We start from the raw sequence: 27141 nt of genomic DNA, 5'->3' as shown, positions 1-27141 counted from the left end.
TAGTTGAACCGCTTCTGGCCCTGATGGCAGCAGCACACCGTCCAGGCATTGACAAGACCGATTTCTGAAGATAATCAACTGATAGTTCGTGGTTCCAAACACGAATTATGAAGTTCACGAAGGGTCTTTGGTTTCTTTCTGGCAACTGCAGTTTCCACACGCAACAGTTCTCCATAGGATTCAGGTCCGTCCGAGTTGTTTCCTGGCCAGCTAAGGGTTGTAATGGACCGTTCTTCCAACCATTTTTTTCAGTAACAAACGTAAACATTTGTTACAGGCGAAACATTCTGCACGAACCTCTAAGGCAGAAATGAAGCTAAAGTAACTACAGAAGTGCCTATTGACACTTTTCGCCCGATGACAAGGAGCAGAGTCGTCCTGAAACATGCAGTTACTTGGCAAGTTGAAATTGTCTCTAATGATTGGCAGCAATTTGCTTTCCAATATAGCCAAGTATCCATTGGCATTTACGGAACCTTTTATAAACTGCAGGCGATACGAAATGCACCCCCATATCATTTGGCTGGTAGGGAATTTCACTGTAGACACCATACAATCTGGTTGGTATTCTTCACCACATCTACAGCGAATCGTTTGTCTCCCATCAGAGCCATGCAGGTTGAATTTCTTCTCATCCGAGAAAATAACTGACTTCCACTGCTCAGGGGTCCATTTAACATGCTCCTTAGACCAAATTAATCGGGCCTTTTTCATTTTTTTGCCTGAGGAGGGGCTTCTTAGGACGACGGGCTACAAGTCCATTTTTGAAAAGGCGTCTTCTGACTGTTACTGCACTTGCTACCACTCCTGCATGTTCTTTCCATTCTCTTTTCAGCTCAGAGGAAGAAGCTTTACGATTTTTAAGGCATGAGCGCTACAAAATACTGTGCTGTTTTGGCGTAGAGACTCGTTTGCATCCAGTTCCTTTTTTCCTATCAGCAGAACCAGTATTCTTGGGAAAGAAATCTACTCACTGTCAACTGATTACAAGACACTCTATAAGCAATATGACGGAAAGAACATCCTTCCTCACGTAAAGCAACAATAGCACTCTTTCTTCGTGGCGTCAACGCATGTAATTCGCCATCCTGACACAAGCAAGTAACAGCTGATGCAATATTACGTCATCACCTACGCGTGTCAATCTTATCTGATGCAATCTGTAAGAAATATTGCCATATACAGTACTTGCGTTATTTGGACGGCAATTGCAATTTTAAAGGGTGATGCACTGCCTTTGAACACCAGTGCAACTACAAAGAAATAAAAAAATCACAGATAGTTTATATATATCTAGAAGTAAATCATAGAAACAAAATATTGCGAAATATAATATAGAGTACTTTTAACAAATAACACAAACCAAAAATATGCAATGCAGACGTGTTATTTTAATTTAATTTTTCTCGCTTTTGCCAAAGCAAGATTATTGATTAAAATTAATGATAATTTTCATCAATAATTTATGTTTTGTGCAACGTGATTTTCAATGGATATAATTGATGTTAGTTAGTCGTCCTTGTCCAGTTGTTGATCTAACGTGATTTTTAATCAATTTAAGTCTACTGAAGGACCTTCACAGGGTAAGAAAAATGGGTATTGCTATTTATATGTTTGGATAAGGTTCTATTAGACAATACCCATGAATAAACTGGAAAAGTTGAAAAGGAGTTACAGATTTTATATCCTGCAGAATTGATAAAACAATTTTTGGAACCAGGACCAGCTTGAAGCAGGCACGATGGTTGCAACCACACCCGGCCAGCGCTTAAAGAAACCCCATGCTCGGAAAGGTCCCGTGCTTGGACAGGCATTTATTTTTAAAAAATATTAAATTGCAAAAAAATTTAAAAAAAAAACTAAAATATTTAGTATTGTAATATGTAATACGAAATAATTTCGTATTATTATTATAGTAATTTGGTACACGTAGCACTAGACATTTTATTTCCTCGTTGGTTGAGAGGCCCCACTATGCCCTACAGAAAAACAACAACTGCTAAGCACTTCAAGAGGTCCACCACAGACTGTTAGCCGCAGGAAGGAAAGAAAGGAAGCTCCGCGTTCAGTGTTTGCACCCGGTACACCGCAAAATTTCTAGCCTGCCCTGATTGAAATTTCCAATTTCTGACGCATTTAAATCTTTGTTATATTTTAATCTAAGCTTGGAAGCAACCTTCTATAAGTCAGATTTATTAATTAATGTCAGTGAAGTTCCAAATAGAAAATCAAAATCTGAAGAAATAGTACAGTATTCAGTTTTTCAAATCTAGTGCTCAAATCAGTCATAAGAACGTCCAATGAAATTTTTCTATTTGTAAGAACAAAGATTTTATAGCTCGTTCTTTGGATGACCATTTTGCGTCTAAATGTCCTTATTTTGAAATCTTCAAAGTATTCATTAAAATTTCCCAGCTACCAGTAGAACCAGAAAAAAAAAAGTAAATATTCTTTAAACAACGGCGAAAAACTTATCGTTCCAGACCTTATTGACGCTGCACACATACCAGCTAAATTAAGACAAGTGCCGAACATGGTAGAAAACATTGAAAATTCATTTTTTTTTTAAATTATTGCCTGTACACCATTATATTTTCCCGCCATAGTGTCCTCGTTATCGTATCCCCGCCCCCTTACAATCCATCCTTTTCTAATTTAGTAAGTATTTCTTTCACCAATCCATTTTGGCATTCTTTTCTTTCCTTTCGGTAAAATCAATGAAACAATCTCTTCTATTGATATTTTTCCATCAATAATTTGCACATATCTAATTATTTGGTACATTTGTTCATGATGTGATAAATCGGGTGTGCTATCAATTAACAAGGAGAAGTACTTAACTTTTTTAAATTATTGGAATAATACTGGCCCGAATTTCATATATATTCGTCTTGAATTTTATGCGATTAATAATTCGCAGTTCCTTTTCGATTATTTGATTGTTCTGCTAGTTCTGTATTATAATGACTTATAAGTTCAATATTGAGGAATATTCCAGCTTTCGGATTCCCAAATATCTAATTTGAACCTCTTAATGCAATATTATTTTTTGCACATTATTCTAATGATCAAAATTCGTCTCCATTTTTCTTTCTCTGTTAAAATTGCTTTTTGTAGAGAATCATCAACAAGTCCAGAAATTTTTAGACGCTTTCCATTTATTTCCATTTTAGAAAATGTTCACAGTGTTCTAAGGAATTTTCGCGATTTGGAATACAGCGATATAAGCGTTTCCAAGGGGAAAAGCCTTTCTGTGAATTAACTAGTGACGGTGCATTGCCGGTATTTTTATTACTTCCAAATAAAATGCACGGAAAACAATACAAAGATTTAGGTTTTTTTAAGTAAATCACAAATTTCTGTCTGCAAATTTACCATTAGCAAGTTTTTTTCCAAACCACTCTAAATCGACGTCCGTCCTAAGAATAACGTCCATCCTATAAAGAATAACGAAAATCCGCATCTTTACCTTGATCTAGTCCATTTTCTATCAAAAAGCATCTTATTTTATCAGAAATATTGCCAAGAAGATGCAAGATTATTTAAGTTAAGCATAATATGATTATTATTATTTTCATTTTTTATAATCTGGGGTGACTCATATTCAGTTTTCTGGCCATTTTCACAATTGTGTGCCTCTGTATCGCTACAATTTTCTTCAGCGTCAGGAATGACTGAATTGCAGCTAACAGGATTTTCTTTATTGTGATCTTTACTTTCGTAACTGGCGCAAACCATTTTTGAAAATTATTTGACAATTTCTTTATTTCTTCCTCCCTCAATTTCTTCTTTTGAAATTCGGCTCCGCTTTGACATCTTATTCTTTTTTCTTTTTTTTTTATGTGAACCCCAGACACGTAACCCCTTACCCCAGAACCCCTTACGAATAATTTATAAATTTTTTAAGTTTTTTTTTTATTTTAATTAAATTTAGAGAACAGCTAAATAAATAACAGCGTTAATTGTAGACACGTAGGCTAGAGGCTAGAATTCTAGAACAGCATAGGTTTTAAGGACACCACTTACATTGTGGAACAGTAGCCCCTTAAACCCTTAATTCGCGCTTTCTAATTGCCTAAAGGCCAGAGGTGGGAAAATGCTTACAAAGTTAAGTAATCTTTCGTAATCCGTCGTTATATGGAAATTTTCTTCGTTCTACGGAAACTATTTCAAATGTAATTAACAAGAGGAATTCAAAAAAATTCGCTAAAAGAAGTTTGTTAAACACAAGTCCCACTGTAATTAAATCAAAAATGAAGCAATTTTAAAGTGCATAACTGGTCGAGTGCGCCCTTAAAATGCTGCGCCTGGGGGCCACGCTCTCCCCACCATAGTTCCGGCTCTGCGAGACAGAGTAACTTGGCAAATTTCTCAGTCTAAAAAGGATGTAAACTCAAGCTTTTTCCACACAGAGTGAAAGGACTATAACTACTTTGTTAGTCGCAAGTGTACGGACCTACGCAAATGTACGGTACTTCAAATGACTTCTAGAGATGTCTGCTGTTACCTATAAACTCAGTCACGAGGTAGTCCACGTATGTGACACTACCACAGTGACACATTCGATTTCTTTGAAGACGGTGGTGGTCGTAATAAATTGTCCATTGAGTGTATAATTAACTGCATGTTCTTTCCAATACACGTAATAGAAAGAATACACAGTTTAGGTTAGAGTACCTTTATGTCCAGACTCACTGCTTTTAAAACTGCAAAATTGGATATGCATGCATCACCATAAAAAATGGATAGACAGCGCTTCCTACTGGGTGAACTGCAGCCATTATCAATCCATTGCAGGATGGAAGCCTCCTCAACGATTCGTGTTGAGGGAAAAGGACCATAATCTACCACGCTGGTAGATTATGGTCCTTTTCTAAATTGCTAAATACGGTCGATTGCTAAATACGGTCGATCTGCGGGTTGGCAGATCGACCGTATTTAGCAATCAGAGGCTTGAATCTCGATCTACTCTAAGAGCGTGTGCTACTGCACTCTCGCCCCTGACCACTCGGCTAGGGTATTCCATGATTAAATGGAAAGGGAGTACTCCTATCAATCCGCAGGGAGAATTATCAGATTTGGTTTAAGCAAGTTTCCAAATTCTTAATGTAAACTTTTTTTGATGAAAAAATATTTTAAAAAAATTAAGTTTTAAATTACATTTTAAAACTTAAAATGTAATTTAAAGTCCCGGATTAAATAGAAAATTTATTTATTTACATTATTAAGGTAAATTAGAGAAAGGTCGAAACAGGATATGAAAATTCATGCTAATTTACCTGAAATTTAAAAAATTCAAAGCAAGAAAAAATCACACTTGGTATCACCTGTGGTCCTACTTTTGTGTTGATTCATTACAACAGACATGAACAAACATTCCGCGATGATCAAGCCGGGCATTACGTTATGAGAAATTAGACAAGTAAACGTTCGCAAAGTTTAGGCATATTATTTGCTTACCAGTAATTCTACCAAATGAAAAATCACTCCTATGCCTCACCAATGGAGCTTCAGCCTTTACTTGTACAACGATTAACAAAGAAAGAGAGACAGCCAACCGACTCAGCATACCTGCAATCATTTTTAAGCACAGATAAATACGCTACTATAACATAAACATTCCTTGATACGCCAATAAAACTTAGAATGTCATTCTCAAACACATCCTTGACCAATGTTAAGGTTAGCAAGCGAGAAACACAAGAACACGTTAACAGCGACACATAAACATTGAGAATCAAAAGAGCTACTGAGTACGTGAAACTATAAGTGGCCACAGGAGCGAAAGGAGGTTTAAACCTGTGAGCTAAGGCAGATTGGTTCATTACGCACCTGCTGGGGTTGAAAGTCGAGAATGGCCATAGACATAATTGAAAAGCAGCAGAAAAGTAACAGAGGAAAAGATCGGAAAGCAAATTCAGCTGTGCAAAGGTTTACCTGAAGTTAAAGAAAGAACATGCTAAGAAATTAAAACATTCAACTATGTTTCCTAGTTGTTTGCTTTGGAGTCAGCTGACAGGCAAGCCTAGACCGGTCAGCCAACTCCTACATTAAAGTAGGCCGACACACCTCTCCTTCCACATACGGATATTTGTACAGAAGACATCTCAGCAAATGACGTAATAAAATAAAGAAACAAAAAAAAAAAAAAAAGCGAATTCGAGTCTTCCTAGTAATGAAGGAAGTCCTAGTTACTGAATGTAGGCAGCAAGAACCTGTTCTTGAGTTTTACGGAGGCCCTGCTGTTGCGTTCATGACATAACATCAGCTATGTTAGGCTATTTGGTTCAAATATGGAAAGAAATTAAATAATCTCAAGGGCGGGGTTCAACAGGCAGAGATGATACAGCGAAGAAGGGATGAAGATTTTGGAGTCAGTGAATTGTGTATTATATCAATTGTTCCAAGGGTGAATTCTCAAGCAAATAGATGACTATGAGTGTGAACGAATTGGAATACAGTACTTCTTTATGCGATTTCACAATATGAATTTATTATTCGGTTCTCTTAAGTGTATTGAAAATACTACGCAGATCCTTGACGCAACAGATTTAAACTCAGTAAACAGGTTGCAATTTCTTTTGAATAATGCATTAAATTAAAATTAATCGAAATTCCTGAAACCAATTTCGCTTTTTTTTCCTTATTGTTTTAAACATAATTGCAACAGATTTCTAATTTTTCACAAATTAACACAGTGGTTTTCAATCGGGGTGCCGCGGCACATCAGGATACCACAACAACATTCCAGGGGTGCAATGTAATTTGGGTTTAAGTTACTCAAACTATTTTTTTTTTAAATTTATATATTTATTTCATTATAAAAAAGGTGTACGGTATCCATTGTATTGTACCGTATCTTTTTAATTTTGTTGTAATCTATAACTGATGTTTATTTAGTACCTCTATATAAAGAATAAAATTATTTTATAAGTATATATAATTTGTATTAGGAATTGTAATTTTGTTTATAATTATATTATTATAATAACTATCATATAACATATATATATTTTTTAATGTTATATATATACACACAGAATCGAATTATTAAAAGGTCGAAAACCACTGTGTTTATTTCGGCCAGGGGCGCCGTGAAAAAATTACTGGGACACTAAGGCTGCAGTGAACCGAGAAAGTTTGGGAACCTCTGAATTAACATATAATCAATGTACAATTATTATTTCTAACAATTGTACAATGATTAGGTTTTTAGGGAAATCATTTTATGGGGAACAAAATATGCATATAAAATATTTTAATATTTATTTTTTTTCTCTCAAAAATTGTCCGGTATGCCGAAACACAGTTATTTGAATTTCTGATTATTTTGACGTTAAATCATCACCATTTGAGTATGGGACTGCTCATCAATAACTTGATGTGATTGTGGGGACAGAATATCAGTTACGATATCCCGGTCAATTACCCACTTGAAACATTATTATTACTATTCTAGTGCTGCGTTTGTGGGCAGATTCCAACAGCAACAGGTCTCGTGAACAACACTTCAAGGCACGTTGCCTTGGAGAATTCACCCTTGAATAAGTAATAAGAAAGCCATTACGTGAAAGGCTAAACAAGATTTATCATTAAATAACAAGAAATGTACAAGGTATTCGAAAAAGTCTGGAACCATAGGTGGAAATACCTTATTTACAAACGATTAAAATTAAATTATTAATTTTAACTAATTATTAATTTAATTATAAATTAATGTTAACCAACTTCCTATGGTTCTAGAACTTTTCGGACACCCTTTAAAATCAAATTAAAACTTACTTCAGCAGACAAATGGTATATTGTAAACATACGTCTGCTGTAGTATCTTTTATTTAGAATTTCAAGACATTTCTAAAACAGTTTTTTTTTTTCGTTAAAAAAAAGAAAAAACAAGTTGATGGCAGCATCATCGTTTTCAAATCAAAACCACATCTTTAGCCATCACTGGGCAGAACTAGACAAACTCATTCTCTGGCAGTTAGATAAATTTTTCGTTTATACTCTTGGAAAGTAACAGAAGATAAGAGGAGTTTGCCACATAAAGAATACAAGATATCAGCAAATTTAGGATTCATGTAGGCTCGAGCCACAGTCAACTCAAACGCGTGTACTACTTTTCTTTTCGATACAGCATTGTGAATGAGAATACCTCAGGCGCCCCCCAATCTGAGAATAACTTATCTAGGCGCCGAACTGAAAGCAGTGGAGGGCAAAAGGGCCTGGGTTTACGATTCATTCCGATTTGAATATATTTCAGCAAGGTAATGCACACGCATTTCTTTTAAGTTTTGAGAACTGTGACTATAATACCTGGAATTACTGAAATATTGTGAATACTTGGTCAACATGTCAAAGCCTTGTCAAGATTTTCAAGCTCCTACAATGCAAACGAGAAAATGCCGCATTCCCCTATAACATGGAAAGGGCTCAGTGGCCATTTTGTCTCCTCCCCTCTTTCTCAACATGCAGTGCCATACATAGGTACGAGCGGATCAGGTGGTAACCCGGGGCCCGAATATTTTAATTTTTTTTTTATTAAAATAATAATATTTTAATTTTTTTTTAAATATAAAAAATGGTGTTTCCATGGACGACGGCAGTACATAAGGGAATATAAATATTTGTTCACCAAATTTTGAATACATGCGAAATCGTATGTTTCGATAAACTAATGAAAACATTTAAAATTGTGTATTACTTCGAAGTCCAAAGGTGGTGCACTTGTACCACCTTGCACCATGTTGTTTCTAAATATAATACTTTAATTATAAAAAAAATTCATATTGCCTTATTTATATTTCAGTAAATTTATTTATTTTATAATCGGATGTTAAAATAAATTAATTTTTCCCTATTTTTATTACCGGTATTTAAACCTAGTTTGAATGCAACAAAAATCTCAATAATGGAAATTCACTTTTAAAACTGTCTACTTTGCTCTGAATGCAACGATATCAGTTACGAAATATTACAAATGCATTAAATGAAATCAAGGAACAGACCAAAGGAAAGGATGCAAATTTGCAGTCGTAAATACAAGGTTAGAAAGATTTGAAAGAATACAGAAAGTTTCTTGTATTCTCTCTATATTGTAAACTCCTCTGACCGTGTGGTCGTTCCGGATTATAAACAGAATTAAATTTTTTTTTTTTAGTTTAAATTACTTCTTTTAAATTTATTATAAGTGTAGTTGTTTGGTATGAAACATTGAGTATTATAAATAAAGTAAGTAAAGCCATGCAAAGCAGTACAATTGATATGAACACTGCAATTATATTGATAGATGATCTTAGTCAACTAAAAGAATTTGGAACTTCTGGATTAAAATTGTGCACGGATAAAGCCGTAGACATTATTGCAACTGAGTTATTATTATTATTATTATTATTAGCTGTGCGGTGCAAGGAAGCCTGAGGCTTATGCTGCACCAGCCAATAAAAAAAAAGAAAAAAATTCCTGAGTTACCCTGAGAGAGAGAGAGAGAGAGAGAGAGAGAGAGAGAGAGAGAGAGAGAGAGAGAGAGAGAGTAGAAGGGAATCACCAAGGAAGAGAAGAATGATGATATCCAGCTCAGGACCCTGGGTGTGCCAAGCCGAGTTGGAAGTACTGTCAGTGTTACCACAAGTGCGAATTTCTAGAAAAAAAGCGCGATTTTACCTGTGAAACTTCATCAGATGAACGCCCTATTAATCCAAACAAAAGGTTTGAAACGGAATTTTTTAATATAATGATCGATGTAGCTATCGTTAGCTTACAAGAAAGATTTGATCAGATGAATGAAATATACTCATTGGATCTTATTCTAAAATCAGAAAACTTGATGAATTTAATTGAAATTGCAATTGAAACGAAATGTCAACAGCTTGAAGGAATTCTCACTGGCGAAGACGGGAGCAATGGCATCGATGCCAAAGAGTTTCGTCAAGAAATCCAATCTTTGCAACATGTTTTAAAAGGAAAAAATATCTGGTTGCTTAGAATTATTGACATTCATTTATTATTTTATTTGTTGAATTATATCCCAATATCACTATTTCTCTTCGGATATTATTCGCATTGCCAATTACGGTTGTGTCTGGAGAGAGGAGTTTTCAAGACTCAAAATGATTAAAACATAGTCACGAGCAACAGTTGGCCAAGAAAGAATTAATGGGTTGGCCATTATGGTCATAGAACAAGATGTGCTAAAAGATATAAAAACATCGGATGTTACAGATATCATCAAGTAAATATCGTAAGGTAATCATGTGAAAACTTTTAGTTTGTATAAATAATGTACTAGTCGTAAAAGTTTAAATAAGTAATTATGATTTGAATAATATTTGGGTTTTTCCTTTTTTTTTTTTTTTTTTCAATTTTACGAATTCCACCTTTAATTTTTCGCCCGGGGTCGACAGAAGCCTAGGTACGATACTGTCAATATGAAAAGGGTTGTTTTCATTCTATAGTCTCTGACAGCTTGCACGTAGATGCGGCCACTTCCAGGTTCTGAGACCAAAAATTCTATTTGGGGGAAATTAGTTCACCTTTCTAAGAAACCTGTTTTAACTTTTCCCCCTTTAAAGTTTAAACTGCTTATTCCTTTAAAAAAACATCAAGCGAATTTCACTTATTTCGGTTTTTTTTTTTTTTTTTTTTTAGTGAAAAAATTCATGTTAATGCTTATAACGTGTAAATACGTCGGCGTATTTACTTTATAAATTATAAAGTAAATTATAATTTATATTTTACTTATGCTTATAATTTATAAAGCAATACGCTGACGTGTAAATACGTCAGCGTATTGTTTTATAAATTATAAGCACCTGTTAATAAGAATAGGCACAGTTCAGTTTAGAATGGACTTTTCCCATTTTATGAAAGGGCCCATTCGCATATGATGCCGTGGGGAAGGTTTTTAGTATTTTTATTATAATTGGGAGAAAAATGAGGTTTTCTTATTTCTCATATTAAAGCTGAATTTAGTCACTTTATAGTAAGTTAGTTAACGCCTGATTTAGTACTGAGAGCACAAGAATTTTTTTTATGGCTAGCCTTAAGGAGTAACGCCCACACAAAGTGCGTAGGCCACAAGATAGCTGTATATAGAAAGAAGTTGGGTAGAAGTAGATGCTGCGTGGAGAAAAATTTCTTCCGGTAGTATGTTGGTGGAAGTCATTAACAAAGATGATTTATTAACAGATTGCTTGGGCTGTTGTTTTATCTTTGTGCAATGGTGGGGGAAGGGGATAGAGAAAAATCCTACGCCTCCGCCCGGATTAAAAAAATCAGTGAAAACTTTTCCTTAACCAAGGAAATAGGGTATAGTAAGGGTAACAGTAAAATAATTTCGTCCCTAAGATTTATCAGGTATGATAGCTAATGTTGCTACCTGGGAGTTTGAAACGCTGATGGAACTAATATTCAGGTCTCACTTTTCAGTCAAGTGGACCGAATTTCGGAAAAGTCCAGTAGTTTTGTAATAACCAAATCCCTTGCACCTTCAGATGGTCGACTGATAGTAATACTGTGTATATTATTATTATTATTATTATTATTATTATTATCCATATAGTGGAAGGAAGCCTGAGGCTTATGCTGTACAAGCTAAAGAAAAAAAAAATTTTTTCGAGTTACCCTGAGAGGGAGAAACAGCCAAAAGTAGAAGGGAATCACGAAGAAAGAGAAGAATAATGATTTTAAGCTCAGGACCCTGAGGGTGCCAAGCCTATACTCACCAGACGTGGGCCCCTGGGGTGACATGTTACAGTAAAATCTGAAATCCGTTACTACCAGTTCTATCCATTAAAAACAAGACGCTCCTAACGCACTCGACAAAATTAGTTTTTACTACAGGTACCAGACCATTTATCCGGCTTCCAGGAAACCAGAATTACCATAAAACCGGCTATTTTTGAGTTTCAGTATGTGATTATGTGATTATTTGTTCCAACTTATTATAATTTTCATTTAATACCATGTCTAAAAGGAAACATTTTGCGTTCAGTATTTCGAAGAAAGTAAGAGTTAGTTATGAGACTCGATAAAAGTGCTTCAGTGAGGAGCATGGTGTTGATACATTCACTTTTAACCCCGGGGGCTCACACACGGTCCTGAGCTGGATATCATCATTCTTCTCTTTCTTGGTGATTCCCTTCTTCTCTCTCTCTCTCTCTCTCTCTCTCTCTCTCTCTCTCAGGGTTACTCAGAATTTTTTTTTTTTTTGGCTGATGCAGCATAAGCCTCAGGCTTCCTTGCACCATATAGCTGCTGCTAATAATAATAATAATAATAATAATACAATACAACACAATAACAACAACAAAAAAATATAATAATAATTAATAGTAAACACCTATGCTGTCCCAGTGCTAACATACTCCTTCGAGGTCTTAGATTGGACTAACGCCGAGCTGGAGGATATCATGAGAAAGACAAGAACAATGATGACCAAGAGCGGCCAACACCACCCGAGAGCTGCCGTTGAGAGACTGACAATTGCCCGGGAAGAACGAGGAAGGAGCCTGATAGACCTCATCAAGCAACAAAAAAGAGCAATTGCTAACCCTAAGGATTATTTCCAGAAACACACAGCAGCACTCCACCAGGCCATAAGGAAGATAGACAAGAGGTATACCCCACTCAACCTAAGCGAGGTGTCCCCACCCAACCAGGAGGCACAAACGAAGCTAGAAAGATGGGCAGAGAAGACACTCCACGGCAGACACTACAATGATCTCTATCAAGATCACATAGATAAAACTGCTTCCAATGCATGGCTCACGAGCGGGACGCTCTTCCCAGAGACTGAAGGATTCATGCACGCCATCCAAGACCAGGTAATAAACACCAGAAACTATACAAAATAAAATAAAATAAAAATAAATTTTCTCTTTATACTCCGGCACGACAACCAAGTCAGTAGAGTTTACAATAAATCATCCATACAAATATTTATCGTATTTAGTAATCACGGGTTGGAACCCCGGTCCACTCAAGGAACGCGTGCTATGCACTCTCGCTCCTGACCACTCGGCTACGTCAGGCCTTAAATACATCGCCAAGGATCCCGGAGTGTCCGATTACACATGTCGACGATGCCGCCTGGCCTCAGAAACGATCCAACACATCACCGCGGGATGCAAGGTGATCACCCAGACTGAGTACACTCATAGACACACTACCAGGTAGACAGGATAATACATCAGAAGCTAGCAAAGAAATGCCAGTTGATCGAAGAAAGTGTACCGTAGTACAAGTACGAACCACAGGCAGTACTAGAGACCCCAACCCACAAGCTGTAGGGGGCCCACGCCATAATAACGGATAGGACAATCCCGCACAACAGACCGGACATAACCCTTGTGGACAAGAAGGAAAAGGCTACCTATCTGATTGACATAGCAGTACCCAACACTGGCAACCTGCAGAAAACCCATGGGGAAAAAAATCAGGAAGTACACGAACCTAAGACAGGAGATCAAAGAGATGTGGCATATGTAACAAGTAATGACCATCCCAATCATCGTGTCAACCACAGGTATGGTGCCAAAGACCCTACATAACAGCCTAACAGCAATAGGTCTCCCAGCGAACACCTACAAGGAACTCTAGAAAGTCGCAATCCTGAACACCTGTAGGATTGTCAGAGAGTTCCTCGACCAACAGCAACATCAGACATAAAAACAACCACCCTGTGTACTTGGTAGCAATACCCGTCACGAGGTGGAACCCCCAATCAGGGAGAAATAATATAAGAGCAGCAATAATTATAAAGGGCGCGATGACCCAGTGGTTAAGACACTGGACTACCAGCTTCATGGACCCGACTTCGAGAACCGCCTTGGCGGAACTCTAGAAAGTCGCAATCCTGAACACCTGTAGGATTTTCAGAGAGTTCCTCGACCAACAGCAACATCAGACATAAAAACAACCACCCTGTGTACTTGGTAGCAATACCCGTCACGAGGTGGAACCCCCAATCAGGGAGAAATAATATAAGAGCAGCAATAATTATAAAGGGCGCGATGACCCAGTGGTTAAGGCACTGGACTTCCAACCTCATGGACCCGAGTTCGAGAACCGCCTTGGCGGAAGCGAACGCGGCTCCATCACGCTGGGAGATCGGTATAATAATAGTAATAAATTAGAATAATAATAAATAAATAAATTAATAGCAATAAAAATTAATAAAATAAATAAAATATTGTGAAAGTTGCTCCAAGAGACCTAATGATTCCTGGATATCCCAAGGTCGGAGTGGCGGCTAAGGCAGTTTGTGGCGCCATCTGGCGTAACACGCGAGAACTACCACTGGACATACCAGCCGAACCTAAACAGGTTCACCATCAATAGATGGATGATGTCGCAGAGAAATATTAATCATACTGCATCGAGTGTAGCGCAGGATAAAGCCACTCACGTTCAAGCAGAGAGGTCGGTTCCAAAAATCAGAGACAGTGGAGCGAGTGGCGCTGTCCCTCATATGGCTACCACAAGAGAAGGGCAAGACCATCCAGCCCCCACCAACTGCTTCCTGTGCAACTGCGCTAGTGACCACCCAGGAAGGGAGAAAATGCCAACGCATAAAGTGGAGCATCGAAATGAACACGTACATCAGGCAAGCATACTACGAAATAACGAAGCTGGAGACCGATATGACAACTTACAGGGCGAGACTACATACCAAGTGGCTGGAACGATTCCGGGATATTCAGGTCAATGAACAACGAATAGCGAACCAGAGAAGGACCATCGTCACGAAGAACCTGATAGCTCCTGCAATCTTGGAAAAAATCAAGCCAGACATGAGCGATCAACTACAAAGGATAAAGAATATGGAACCAGAGGAGGAAGAGCAAGAAGAAATACAGCAGCTAAAGTGGAAACAGACGAGGTCATGATATCCAAAATAGAGGACGAGTGGAAGAAGGCCCTAACAGAATTCGAAGGAATGAGCCCCACACTCATGTAATACCGTGATACAGAGCCCGAAGAGAACCTTGTGGAGAGTCACAAGCCACCTGAATCGGCAAAAATAAATAAAAAATAACCACTTCCACTTCACCCCTCTGTTCGTTCAAAATACCTGTCCAGCTGAGCCTAAAACTTATTTAGGCTATCAACCTCCACCACAAGGGATGGCAGTCTGTTCCACCAACCAACCACCCGCTGGCTAAAGGCAAATTTCCGCACGTCTATCCTACATCTGTCTTTCCTCAATTTGAATTTATGCCCTCTGAGGTGATTATTCTGAGCAAGAGGAAGAATCCCATCAGCATTGAGCATGCTCAAACCATTCAAGCCTTTATACACCTCTATCAGATCACCTCGCCCGGTGCCTTGTCTGTAGACTAGGCACCGGCGAGGCCTTGTCTGATGCCTTTCTTCGTAATAGCAATCCTTTGTTCCATTCGCTAATCTTGTTGCCCTTCTCTGTACTCATTCCAGCAGCTCTACATTCTTCTTGAAATGAGGCTTCCAGACCTGTATACAGTACTCAAAGTGTGGCTTGACCATTGCCTTATACAAGGGAATAATCACCTCCTTATCCCTGCTAGAAAAATTCCTGTATATCATTGACAAGACACCATGAGCTACTCTTGCAGCCCGTTTGCACTGCTGAGAGAACTTCATATCTGCCTGAATAATTACCCCCAGTTCCTTTTCATTCTCTACCACTGTCAGTGTAGTACCACACAGTTGATACGTTGCTCTGGGGTTGCTGTTTCCCATATGTAGTACTTTACATTTGCCAATGTTAAACTTCATTTGCCACCTCTCAGCCCATCTGCTCAACTTTTCGATCCTGGTGCAGCAGCATAACGTCAGTAGTGTCCTTAACAACCCTGCCAACCTTTGTATCGTCTGCAAACTTGGACATTAAGGTTGATATACCATCATCAATATTATTTATAAATACAGAAAACAATAATTGACCCAACACTGAACCCTGAGGGACTCCACTAATAACATCAGTCCATGATGAGCTGTGTCCATTGATTACCACTCTCTGTCTTCTTCCCCTAAATCACCCCTTTATCCATAGCAGCAATTTGCCTTCAATGCCACACTGTTCTAATTTGTGCAGCAGTCTTCCATGGGGCTTTTTCACAATGTGGCTGAGCTAGTCAGTCTCGGGAAAGGGTAGCATGGGCTTTTATTTTATTATAATTTTTTTTCCTCTTGCAAACTCGGGTTTTGCGTCCAGAATATAGCAAATCGACCACAGAACATATGCAATTTACAGAGATATTATAGACAGCGCAATATGGCCTAAGTTGCTGTGAGCCTACCACCAACCAACTTGTTAATGGTTTCTGTTCTAATACCTTTAAACATAAATTTAACTCATCCAGAACACTGATATTTTAGAAGGTTTGCTGATCTGGGTAGTTATTTCTTGTTTTAACAAGAAAGATGATTACTTATTGACGGATTTTTATCTGATATTCAATAGCCTTATGGAGCTAGAAAATTTAATACTTGTCGTTGCTGAACAATATTTGTCCTTATTTACTTTATTGCACTTTTATGTTTATATCCTGTTGTACAAAATCTTCTTAGAACGATACAATATTCCCTTTGATTTCTTAAAGAAAGTTTGTTTTTTTTTTTGGTAGTTGTTGGGACATTGGCTTCTGTGGCCATAATGCACCTCCCAAGGTCTTTTCAGTACTGTGATCCAAGCCCGAGGCGGGATTCGAACCCGCGACCTTTGGGTTGCCAGGCAGGCACTTTACCCACCTGGCTAACCCAGACGGCTTAACGAAAGTGGATCTCAGGAAAAACTACTTAAATTCATGATAAAATCACATACTATAGTTTTTCAAGGAAACTAGAACTGTAATACTAATAAACTATCATATTAGGACAGCCCGAGAATTACCTCGCCAACCCGTGTGGGTATGTCTGTGAATTGCATGTAAGTAGGAGAGGGGGCACTTTGAACGAAACTGACCAGGGGGGGCGGTCTGTCAAGCCTCCCTTCCCCCACCCCGCCAACCCTCCCCTCTCCGAGCTTGCGGTCTGCCTCCCCCCTCCCTCCCCTACCCCCGAAACACTTTGAACAACACCAACCCCTGATTTCACTAAATTATTTGATTTAGTGAAATCTTTGACTTAGGTTGGTGTTGTTCGGTCTTATCGTGTGTAAAATAGTCGGTGATCTGCAGCGGTTATTTTATTTTTCAGGTTTATTTTGGTTCAATGTGAATGTGAAAATAGCATGCAGTCTTAGCCTAATTGCCTTCGGTGGGTACTATTTCTGCAGGCATCGGCTATTTTCGGTCGAAATAATGAAATTTAAAGTGTGACGCTTGAAATGTATACGCTTCCAGTTAAAATTATCTTAAATTTTCATGTGTTTGCTTCGAATTTTTCCTTTTTCAAATATAAAGTAAGGCGTTACATTGGTAAATGACGAATTATATAATAAACACGGTACATCAATAAGGATATGATTGTAACAGCGGTGATTATTACTGCTATTACCATGGTTTCAGAACTCTTGTTGGCTTTGAGATTCAAAATTACTTATGTTTCTGGAACATTGTGGTGAGTTTTCCTATTGTAACACACTGCTTGTTTTTCTTATTGTAACATGCACTTTAAATATGGTAGTTTAGAATTGTATGAACACATGTATGGTGTTTTGCCCATCATCTATTATGTTGTTTTTGTGTTAAATCAAGATTTTTGTCTCAAATTACCTTTGCTCATCTTTTGTATGAGTGTGTGCATATGAAAATTCATCAGTTGTTATGCCGATAGATTCATAAAAGTATAGTTTCTGTTGTCATTGTTAATTTTACAGTACACAAAAGATCTAAAATGTGATTATTTCAATGATAACGGTTAATATTTTTTTAACCTTAGGCGTGTCTTAACACCATAATCGTTTTGAGGGGGGTTTCTAAGAACCTGTGAAGTTGTGGCTGGGGTCTGAGGGTTGAATAAATGTTGAAGCTGTATTTTTAAGATATTTTTACATAATTTTCTTATATTTCTGTCTCTTGACAGTGTTTTGTGTGTTTCCACCCTGATTTTTACTGTGATGAATGAATTTCATGTTTTGACAGCACAAAAATGTTGTGATGTGTAAGCAAATTTTAATTTGCTTACACATCACAACATTTTTGCTTACACATGATGTGTAAGCAAATTTTAATTTGCTTACACATCACTAATGATGTGTAAAAATCTCACAAACACATCCTTTGGGTACATGGGGAAAAGCCGATTATTTTCTCTCTTTCTGATCATTTTCTCTAATTTTAAAGGGTCCATTAATTACATGTACACAGTTTCCGTTGTTTTTTCATGTTAATGTGTAAGCTTATTGGAATTCTGAGAAAAAAACCCAAGAACGTTATAATCATTATTAATCCCCTTGAGTTATATATTTTTGAATCATGAGGCTTTAATCTGCTGTGACACCGTAATCCTCTTGTGTGGGTCTCAATCGCAAATAAATGTTGAAAAACATGTTAAGATTTTTTACATAATTTTTCTTAGATTTTCCGAGGTTTGGCTGTATTTGTTGGGGTTTTACGCTATTTGGGGATGTTTTTTATGATTTGAATGAGCTGTTCAAGTTCAAATTTATCTTATAGTACACGGAAAATGCTTAAAATTAAGAATTTTAAGTTGATTTTTTCACGTTTGTTTTGAAAAGATTACAAAGTGTTGATGGATAACTGAAAATTTATTAAAAATCTCAGCTTTTAACTGTTTTGGATCTATTCGCAGTTGCTGAGATTGAACGTTATTTTTTCCCCTCCATCAGCTTGTCAACAAGTGTTGATTTTAAACTACCAGTCAATGTAGCTTTATGATATTTATTTTTCATGATTTCAATAATTCCGACTAGTCGGTTGCGAACCGTTTTACAGTCGTTTTGCGTGATTTTTTTGAGTTGGAATGCATAAAAAACCTGAGGGTTGGATTGAAAGGTGGGCGAAATCGTTTAAGGACAATTTCTCTATCTCGAAAGAGAAACTGCCACAAAAAGTTCGATTTCGTACAAATTCTAGCAATTGAAAATAATATAACGGGACAAATTTTTTCCGGTTGGACACGCAAAATATCTAAAGGTGACATGTGATTTTCTCAAACTTCCCCATTTTCAGTGAAGATCTTATGGACAAACAAAGGCTATCTTTCGTAAACTTTGTGGAGTTCCAAGCTGTGCTATCCCCTAACGGCTAAAATATACATTTGACACCTACAAATAGGTTGTGAAAATTAGAAAATCTGTTAATTTTTAGGTGTATATATCTGTATTTTCTCATTTCTATTACCATAACAGAACGTTCATTTATGAAGTTTTAAATTATATCAGAAAAATATGTTCTAAATCTTTGCAGTTCACAGATCCAACAAAATGTGTGTTAACAAATTATGTAAAAAGTAGCACGTTAACTAATAAGTTGTTTTTAGCAACAGTATTTTTCAGCTTTCCCTACCAATCTGATTGGTTGTATTGGGTTAACATTTGAACCTGCTTGAGTTTAAAAGGGCTAGTTTTTTGTTTATTTCTTCATGCTACTCTCACGTTTTTTCCATCCTTACAATGTTGTGTAGGTACAGTTTGTGCATGTGTTCAGGGTCAGTTGTCTGTTATGATAAAAGTTCAGAGTGTTGTGACCCGTGGGTTTCCTGCAACGACGTAGACCTTTTGGAAGTTGCCGACTGTTGTGAGACCTTTGACTGGAACGCCTCGACATATTTTCCGAAAATACGGAGTTCAACTCCCTTGGATTCCTGCGAAGACCTTTCGGACGTTGCTAACCGTTATGAGGTCTTTGACTGGAATGCCTCGACATATTTTCCAAAAACACGGAGCTCAACTCCCATTAGTACGGGGCAGTCCTGTATCGATTACACCAATTTTCATCTCTATCGCTGGATGATAGCCTCTGTTCATGGGAAGTGTCCATGAAATTTTCAACCTCTGCAAGTTTGCATCTTTCATACGATGGTGATATATCCGCATCCAACTCCTCACGGTCGGCATCGGAAGTGTCAATAGGATCGGCATACGTTGATCGTGAGGTTCATTCACCGGACATAATTATTGTCAGGGAGTATGAAGAAGAAGAAGTAAATGTTGGTGGTCCTCGGAATCCCTATGCCGTTGACGAGAGCGGTTTTTCCACGTCCGGTGCTTCCACCATGCCCATCATCTGGCACGATCGGAGTAACGATGTTTTAACAACAGATGGTGGTTACAGTAGCTTGATTTATTTAGATTAGGGAATCTTTAGTTGTAAGTATTTTGTATCTTTCTTTAGTTTTTTTAAGAATAAAATAGAATATTCTTTTGTAACTTTTATCTGTGTCTTTGTGGTTCCTTAACATTATTATTGATAGAGAAATAAGTTTTTATTCTTTTGCGAATTTTATCTGTGTCTTAGTACTATTATTGAGAGAGAGAGAAAATAAGTTCATACTAACGTCTTAGTGTTTTGGTAAAAACACAATCGCTGGATCACAATAAATATTATTTCGTTCATATAGACATGCAATTATTTTCTATTGGCTACAGAGACATGTTACAATTATGTAAAACTACGTTGTTTAATTGGGAATTGTGTTCCTGGAATTAAACCAAAGGATTATGACGTAAACGGAGGTTTATGGCACTGCTGTTTTGGGGGTTTTTTCTCAGAGTTCTACCTATTTTGCGTTTTCCAGGCTTATGGACATATCAGTATACAGATTACGTTTCGCACAAATGTTGGAAACATTTTTGAAAAAATATTGTGGATATCACTTAATTTTTTGCTTGTTATCGTGCAAAGCTGGTTTATGATTGGTTAAACTCCCACGTGATAATTATAGCATTTCAGTTGCCTTTTAGCCGTGGGGTTGATATCATTACAATTTCTGTATCTTCAAATGGATTGCTCGTGTTGGTTTTGTGAATTTTCAACCCTCCATTCAGATTCTTGTGTTGTTGTTATTAAAGTGGAGAAGAAACGTCCTGAATTGATAAAATATTCGCAGCAAAAGGAAGACAACGTGTCAAGGATTGTGGCTCTGGGTAACGTACAATTTCAAATTCAAACCATTCTCGTTCAGCTATGTGTGGGTAAAAATTTCGCTCACTGGAAAGACAAAATGTGAACTCTAATAAAACTAGATGAGCGGAAAACTATGTAAATAAGTTAAATTTAATTGCTAAGTACTTAAACTTAGCATCACCGGTCTATTTTTGTGGAGCTCAAAATTTTTTCCATACTGTAAATGCTGAACACTTTCTGGAACTATGATTGAAAACTTCATACGGGAAAACAAAAAAATGGATTGTTCTCATAACAGTATGCAATCTGAATTGAGATTTTATTATTAGTAAAGACCTGTGCGGTCTCTTTAGAATTCCGATAAAAGCTCGTTTAACCCGTGTCTGCAATGAAGATTTTAGAATTTTAACCAGAATAGTAAGAATGTTATACAGCTTGGGAGTTACGATGTTTACCTTGTAATTTTCACACAACCTGTGGTAAATTTATTTTAACTTTTTAAATTTCCCCTTAAACTTCAACCATTTTAAATTAATTTCGAACTTTATAATTATGAAAAAACACATTAATTGCATTCAAGTAATAACACTAATCAAATTATAACTGTGTTCGAAATAAAGAGAACCAGTGAAATCTTGCCATGAATGAGTTTCACTGTTCGTTATACGGCAAACAACAATATTCACGAGGATGTTCATGTACAAATTTATTCAAATCTATTCGAAAGCAACTGTAGTTCAGTATTCCAAACAAAAAAGGTCATCCGTTAAAATCTGTCTTCATTAAAAATTATATTGAAAATCACTTTCAAATCACAAAATACCATTGATTTCTTCATGAATACTTTAAAAAATACCATTGGTTAAAAATATTGGTCATGAATACTTTAATTATGTTCAAATAATACCATTGATTTGTTCATGAATACTTTAAAAAATACCATTGGTTAAAAATATTGGTCATGAATACTTTAAAAATACCATTGATTTGTTCATGAATACTTTAAAGTAAAAACAATTCAAAATAACACTAATTAATTTATTGCCTAAAAATAACATTATCATGGGAAGGATTCACGTGATTGATGACGTCATCACAATCAAAGATTCAACATCTGTGTGTGGGGGTGGGGAGGGTGGAATACTGCCCTTGGTCAGCTAGCTTAAGTGTTTCTATGGCAGTGCCACCTAGCGGCGACCGTCGCAACCAAAATCGGTTCAAAGTGTTTCGGGGGTGGGTCGACAGACCACCCGCTGTGAAATTCTGTTCAAAGTGTTTCGATGACAGCGCCACCTAGTGGCGGGGTGGGATCGACGGACCACCCGCTGACAAAATCTGTTCAAAGTGTTTTGGGGTGGGGGAGGGAGGGGGAAGTCGCCAGACCACCCGCTGTGTAATTCTGTTCAAAGTGTTTCGGGGGTAGGGGAGGGAGGGGGGAGGCAGACCGCAAGCTCGGAGAGGGGAGGGTTGGCGGAGTGGGGGAAGGGAGGCTTGACAGACCGCCCCCCCTGGTCAGTTTCGTTCAAAGTGCCCCCTCTCCTACTCATGTATTCTCTGGTCGGGTTGCCTGCGTTTCTGGACGAACAACCGAGTTTTTGTTGGGAAAAAACTTGCAATCCTCGCCTGAGACCAACTAATTCAGCCACGGAGCGAAAAACGGCCCATAAAATTCGGTTCATTGGCTGGATTCGAACCCAGACCTTTTCATCTGATGTGGGAGGAAAGTGATTATAACCACTGTGCTAGCCACCAAGACCTGTTGCTGATTAACAAAAAAAAGAGTTACTAATAGGAAAATAGGAAAACCAGAAAAACCAACAAAAAAAAGGTGTGAGTGTGTGTGTGGGGGTGAAATAAATATCTTTCTTGACTGAAACAAGTAAAAAGGGGTGCAGTAATTTTGTTCCCTGAATAATACAAAATATCATTATGGAAGGTGTTTTAACATTTGAATACTGAGAATATGTATAGACTAAGCATCAACTAACAGTACTCATTGCGAAAATTTCGCAATTGGTAGCAGAGTTTTTCTCTAGCTGTCCTAAATAAATGTAGTCCGTGTCTTGTCTTGTTTTATTGCTTGATATTTTCCTGAAAATTTTTGGACAATTCATTACCATCTCTATAAAATGCTACTGAAAAGGGCAAAATATTAAAAGAGTACACTAAAAACTCACCTTTCATTTTAAAAACTCGGTCAAACTTTCATTATTAGTGTTTCGTTTCTTTCGTTTTCTTGCAGATGATTATACTGCACAGTACCTCTTCAGTATCCAGCAAATATCAGCCCTGATGTTGACATTTCAACTCCCCTGTATCTCATCTCCATGTGTTTAATGTCTTGTTTAAACCTCTCACCCTGTTCTTCACTTACACTTCCAAATGTGGAAGTGTAAAATGTATTGTTGTTGCAGCCCAACTTCTTGAAGTTCGCCAACTGTAGTCTGGTGGTTCGGATCCTTATTGTTCTCTAAAAAATTCTGAACCACAGAACTGAAGCTAATATATACCTGAATTTCTCTTAATGCAAATTTAAAGTTTTCTCTAGCTGTTCTAAAGAAACGTAGCACGTGTTTTGTCGCCAGCAAGTAAGCCAGCACGTGTCGAATCCTTATGTCGTAAGCAGGTAGGCCAGTCGAATCCTTTGTCATTTCTTGTATCTGAGGAAACCTATAAATTTTCTTTGATTTCACCATTTCCGACCGATCCCGAATACATTTGCAGAAACGCAAAAAGGCGTGTATCTTCTTCGCTGCAAGGTACGTTCAACACGACCAATCATAGTAGCATCGCAGAGAACACGTCTTCCCGACTGTGACATAATTCTAAATCCTTAAATTATTACTCACCTTAAAAAAATAAATAAACTCGAAGTTGATAACGATAAAATAATGACTTCTGAATGTTTTAAACGTAACGAATGGCAATGAGTGCATGAGCTCGAGTGCGCAACGAGGGGACATATAGTGATCGAGCAGTGTTATGGAATCCTAACGATTAGCTATTTCTTTTAAGGTAGGCAATTTTGCAATTGGTAGCAGAATTTTATTATTTATTTATTTTTTATTATTATTATTTTTTGGAATAAAGGACACGGTTGTGCGAACGTGCAAATTATTAATCATTTAAATAATTAAAGTGCAAATTGTTAATCAGAAAAAATGCCTTATAAACTTAGTTTGTTTAACAATAGCATCTTCCTGTGGCTCCATCTATGAAGTGGATGTTGAACTATTCTCGGTTGTACTAGAAAACGGCCGGTTCAGTAAAATAAAACTATTCGGGATTTTAAAATTTTTAACAACTTTGTGCACACCTAGGAAGAAAGAGCTTCAATTTAAAGCCCCTTCCAGCCCGATCGGTTAAGCTTATCGTTCACACTGAGTGTCAAAAGAAAACGCCTTCCGTATTACATATAGATAATACCCCACAAGTGATAATACTAGCATGCGTAACTCCTGAATCTGTGACAACTTTCGTCGTACTCAGGCTGTTTTTGATAAGAAGCGTGACCTTGGGAGCCCTTTCTATCTACCTATCCTTCCTAAATACAAAGGGTACTAGGAAAGTTTTGCAATATGACGCAACAATGAATCACAGGAAGCTGCTTGTTGCTGCATGTTGAGACATGTTGATACGTGCATAGTAACCGCCGCGCCAAGTCGATGGGCTCAGTTATTCATTAGTAGTGAGAGTGTAAAGTGCTTGCGATGGCATCGTGGTCACAAAATGAGATAAGGACAGTTTTGCGGTATAATTTCGTGCGTGGTTTAACCATAGACCAGTGCTTAGAAGAAATGACTCTTGCACTAGATGATGATTGTCCACATCGTACAACGATATTCAGGTGGTATAGAGAATTCCAAAGGGGAAATTTCACTCTGGAGGATTCTGAGAGGCCGGGAAGGCCACGAACGTCAGTTACGGAGGAAAACGTTACTGCTGTGAGGAAAATGCTTGACGAAAACAGGCGAGTGACCTACCAACAGATAGAGGATACTTTGGGCCTAAATGCACCAGCAATTCGTTCGATTCTGCAAAATCATTTGCACGTGAAGAAACTTTGTTCTCTCTGGGTGCCGCATCAACTGACTGAAGAGCAGATGACACGACGTGTGACTTGGTGCCGGGAGATGTTAAAAAAGTTTGATAAGGGACAATCTCGGTATGTGAACAACATCGTGACAGGTGACGAGACTTGGCTGTACTATTACGATCTGCCGACCAAGGCTCAAAACAAAGTTTGGGTCTTTGATGATGACGACACACCCGTAATTGTCAGAAAATCCCGATCTGTAAAGAAGAAAATGATAGCTGTATTTTTCAAATCGAGTGGAATTGTGGAACGTGTCGTTTTGGACACGCAGAAGACAGTCACAGCTAAGTGGTATACTGAACAATGCCTGCCTAAAGTCATTGGATCTATGAAGAACCTGCGGCCAAAGTCAAGAATGGACACCTGGTACCTCCATCACGATAATGCTGCAGCTCACCGCGCCAAAGCCTGCACCGAATATTTGACCACGACAGGACTGAAACTTCTCAAGCACCCTCCCTACAGTCCAGACCTTGCTCCCTGCGACTTTGCACTTTTCCCGCATGTGAAAATGAAGCTAAAAGGGAGGCGGTTTTCCAGTGATGAGGACCTTCTACGGGCTTGGGACAACGAGTGTGCTTTACTCCCTAGTGAAACTTGGCAGAACTGGTTTAAATATTGGTTTCGGAGGATGGAGAGGTGTATTGAATGTAGAGGAAATTACTTTGAAAAAATTAAATAAACAAAGCTGTATTGCAAAACTTTCCTAGTACCCTTTGTACATCCTACATACCATGGCTAGCCAGAGCCAAGTGGTCAGGCAAGAGGCCATAAGTACACGTGTCTTGAGTGACCAGGGTTCAAGCCATGACTGCTAAATACGGTGCTGTTTCTTGTATTCTCTCTATCTTGTGAACTCCTCTGACCGTGTGGTTGTCCCGGAGTATAAACAGAAAATTTAAATTTAATTTATAGTGAAACTCATTATCCCTTATTTTCGGGTGACACCCTCGTTTCCGATAGCCTTGTTATGTCAACGTTACTTATCTTAACCAGGAGTTCGAATTTACTCATTTTACCATGTCAGGCATCATTTTGTAAAATGAGGCCTGACAATCGCATTTAAGTAGAACGCCACTTTTTATTATTATTATTATTTGAATGATATGACCAAAATTCTACTCACCACGACATTCGTTGGCATCTGCTGCAGTAGCGCGTCCCCAAAGTATGTCATTGAACAGTGGCAAGCAAGTTTCGCAGTGAACTCCAGCAGTATTATGTTCACATTTACATAGTATTCTGTAGTTTTGCAGACCATTATCCTCGAGAGAAGGTAAGCATTCGCTCGCATGGCCGTTACACTTGCACCTGAAGAAAGATTAAAATAAGGCATTGAAATATTGCAGTTAGGAAATGCGCGACGAGAGCACAAAGGATATTTTTCCTCAAAAAATTAATGAATGCAAATAGTGTTTGAATTCCTTCGAAATAAAAAAAAATTATGTATTTTTGCATTATTTCCGCATTTATTATACAAAAAAATTATTAATAATAGCAATTTATTAATAAAGTGGCAAGAAAATCATTATATGAACAGAGTATTTGGTTAAAAATGATTACTTAAAATTAGCGTTTTGCAGAAACCAACCTGGCTCCAATAGTAAAGTCAGAGATGGCATAATAATAGGACTTCAACACTAAGGGATCTCCAAATATTTCATCTCCAAAAGTGTTTAGGCGATCCAAAGTAATCCGGATTGATGTGGCTGTCACCCATTCCTTCAAAATAAATGTCATAATAATTATATATAGAAAATAAGATATAATCAGATATACAATTAAAAAATTAAACGTAGAAAGATTATATAAATACAGGGGGATCGTGATTTACGCGTGGGCTGCGTTCCTGGAAGGCACGCGTAACAAAGATTCGCGCAAACTAAGGTCCATTACTCCATAGAAACGCATTAAAATTTAGGAAGATGCGTTCAGCGAACGCGTAAATAGTCACCAACATAACAATTTTTCGGCTTATTTTGTGGAGATAAATTAAAATGAATATATTTTTTTGAATTAACATAAATAAGAATAAAT

The 27141-nt window shown here is 37.4% G+C and overlaps 1 protein-coding gene across 3 annotated transcripts in view; it reads right to left on the bottom strand.

Moving 5' to 3' along the window:
* LOC150087322 (laminin subunit gamma-1-like) overlaps positions 1-27141 on the bottom strand; it is a 327255-nt gene that overhangs the window by 262272 nt on the left and 37842 nt on the right. The window contains exons 3-4 of one of the 3 annotated variants that reach the window (XM_090371124.1): positions 26696-26826; positions 26231-26415 (exon numbers count right to left, since the gene is read on the bottom strand). In XM_090371124.1, coding sequence (XP_090227250.1) covers positions 26231-26415; positions 26696-26826 — 316 coding nt within the window. Of the gene's footprint in view, positions 1-5327; positions 5416-5460; positions 5896-26230; positions 26416-26695; positions 26827-27141 lie in introns of those variants that run through there. The other 2 variants (XM_090371125.1, XM_090371126.1) reach the window with 2 other exon arrangements.

Source organism: Mastigoproctus giganteus, chromosome 4, assembly GCF_048544385.1.
Source record: "Mastigoproctus giganteus isolate SK-2022 chromosome 4, ASM4854438v1, whole genome shotgun sequence".
Lineage (NCBI taxonomy): Eukaryota > Metazoa > Arthropoda > Arachnida > Uropygi > Thelyphonidae > Mastigoproctus > Mastigoproctus giganteus.
The sequence above is the reverse complement of the archived record's forward strand: the minus strand, read 5'-3'. Positions and strand labels throughout refer to the sequence as shown.